The sequence below is a fragment of the Sipha flava genome, unplaced genomic scaffold (assembly GCF_003268045.1).
Source record: "Sipha flava isolate LNK unplaced genomic scaffold, YSA_version1 256_pilon_pilon, whole genome shotgun sequence".
NCBI classification, from domain to species: Eukaryota; Metazoa; Arthropoda; class Insecta; order Hemiptera; family Aphididae; genus Sipha; species Sipha flava.
The window spans coordinates 335,466-337,432 of NW_020272909.1; the positions used below are offsets into that span (position 1 = coordinate 335,466).

General features: G+C 43.9%; 1 protein-coding gene across 1 annotated transcript; it reads right to left on the reverse strand.

Annotated features, from left to right (window-relative positions):
- Positions 1-416: 416 nt before the first annotated feature.
- Positions 417-1,052, reverse strand: LOC112684724 (zinc finger protein 62 homolog). The gene has a single exon (XM_025556371.1). The coding sequence runs from the start codon at positions 1,050-1,052 to the stop codon at positions 417-419; it is 636 nt and encodes a 211-aa protein (XP_025412156.1).
- Positions 1,053-1,967: the final 915 nt, after the last annotated feature.

The following is a 1,967-nucleotide window of genomic DNA, read 5'->3' on the forward strand; positions in this document are numbered from 1 at the left end:
AACGTTTTACATTATTTTAAACCGAAAACGGTATTTCTCAGACAGTTTTCACTGCATATTAGAGAGTACTGACGATGTGACAGCTTTCAAATTGCATTCGTCGTTAAATCTCCGTCAGTGTTTTGGTTTGAACATTTAGCAAATGCAAATTTAATTTTAAGTTTTAGACGCGTAATTCAAAAACAATTTCGACGATGACGCAAATGTTTAGTAAAATTTAAACTGTACATTGTGTTACATATGAAAACGTCAAAATACATGATAATATTACGCACGTATACGAATGTATACATGGCTCTAATATCAGAATCGAGTGAAATTTTGAAAAAATTTTGAAAAAAAATATGAAAAAAAAGTCGAACGGAAAAAAACGAAGAAAAAAAAAAATCAAAAATAATAAAAATGATCCGCGCCGTCTACCATATGACCACGGAAGATAGGTCGCACAGCATGTGCTCACGGTGCACCATGTCCCGGACGCCGTGCACGCGCCTGTGCGACCGCAATCGCTTCGGGTCGCGGCACCGTTCGCCGCACAAGTCGCACCGCAAACCGTGCCCCGTCGCCATCGTGTCCCGGCGGTGGACGTGGCGCACGTGAAGCGTCAGCGACTCCGCGTCGCCCATGTACACGGCGCAGATGCCGCACAGCGCGGACATCGCGGCCGGATGGGCAGCGGCCACGTGGGCGGCCAACGAGTTGCGGCCGTGGCGGTAGGTCCCGCACAGCTCGCACGTGTACGCAACGCGGCCGTTGCCGCGGGCGGCGGATCGCGCATGGTGCACCCGTTCGTGCACGAGCCTTGCGTAAGAGTTCGTGAACCGCCGGCCACAAGCGAAGTCATGGCACGTCAGGCGCGAGTCGCCACGGTGCTCGCGGTGTACGTGCCTCCACTTGCCGATCTTGGTTAGGGTGCGCACGTCGCACACCTCGCAACGATCCGCTTCCAGAAAGGGCGGTCGGGTCCTCTGACCGGGGCCAGCAGCCGGTTGACGTCCACGGCTCGGAGCAGACGCACGCGCAGCAGTCGAACTCATGCCCGTCACGTTCATACCGTGCTCAGCGGATCGCGAAACGTACGGCGTCAGTGAAAACGAATCTGTACGTCGTGATAATGTTACATAGTATTCATAGTATTCGTAGCGTCCGTTTGTGCGGTATATTTATTGTTAAAACCGTCAAGGATCACCACTTATGAGAAAAGAAATTGGAAATTCGACAGAACTTACTGCCGTCCGAAAGACGAATTGAACCTCCGCGGTTTTCTCCTCGAACCACCGACTCGAAGCCTGTTTTACTGGGTCCGAAATTCAATTTTACTGTTCAACAAGAAAATGTAAACCGCATCGAAAAGTAATCGAAAAAACGAGACGAAGAAGTGATCGATTCTTGTTTTCCAATAACCAAGAAACCATCGTATTAATAATCATAGCAACGAAGATTTGCGTAACAACGCGAAGAGATCATAATAATATTGTGACTTTTGTAAATAAAACAATTGAGAAAAGCCAACTCCCCGCGAAAGTGCCAAGGTCCCGGCTTTTAAACGTATTTTATACAATTAATTGAAATTCCATATGCCTATGCGTTATAATCATAATTCACACGTTTTCGTATAGTTTATCTAGCAAACTGTTAAATCATTACATTAGATTTTAGGCATTAATGATTATTATCTGCACATCTACTAATATTAAAGCTAACGTTTATATTGAAATACGAATTGTTCTCGAAATAGTTGTAATATATGTAAAATATATATAGTTACATATGCAGTGAAATCTTTAAATACCAGACGCTCTCGATCGTCGTAATTTTGTCCATTATTAAGAAGTGTCCACTATTGAGAGGGGGAGGGGGGAGTTATCAAAAATACCTCGAAGAAGTTAATAACCATAGTTATTATTATTATATATATATTATATATATATATATATTATATATCATATATACATACTTGTACATAT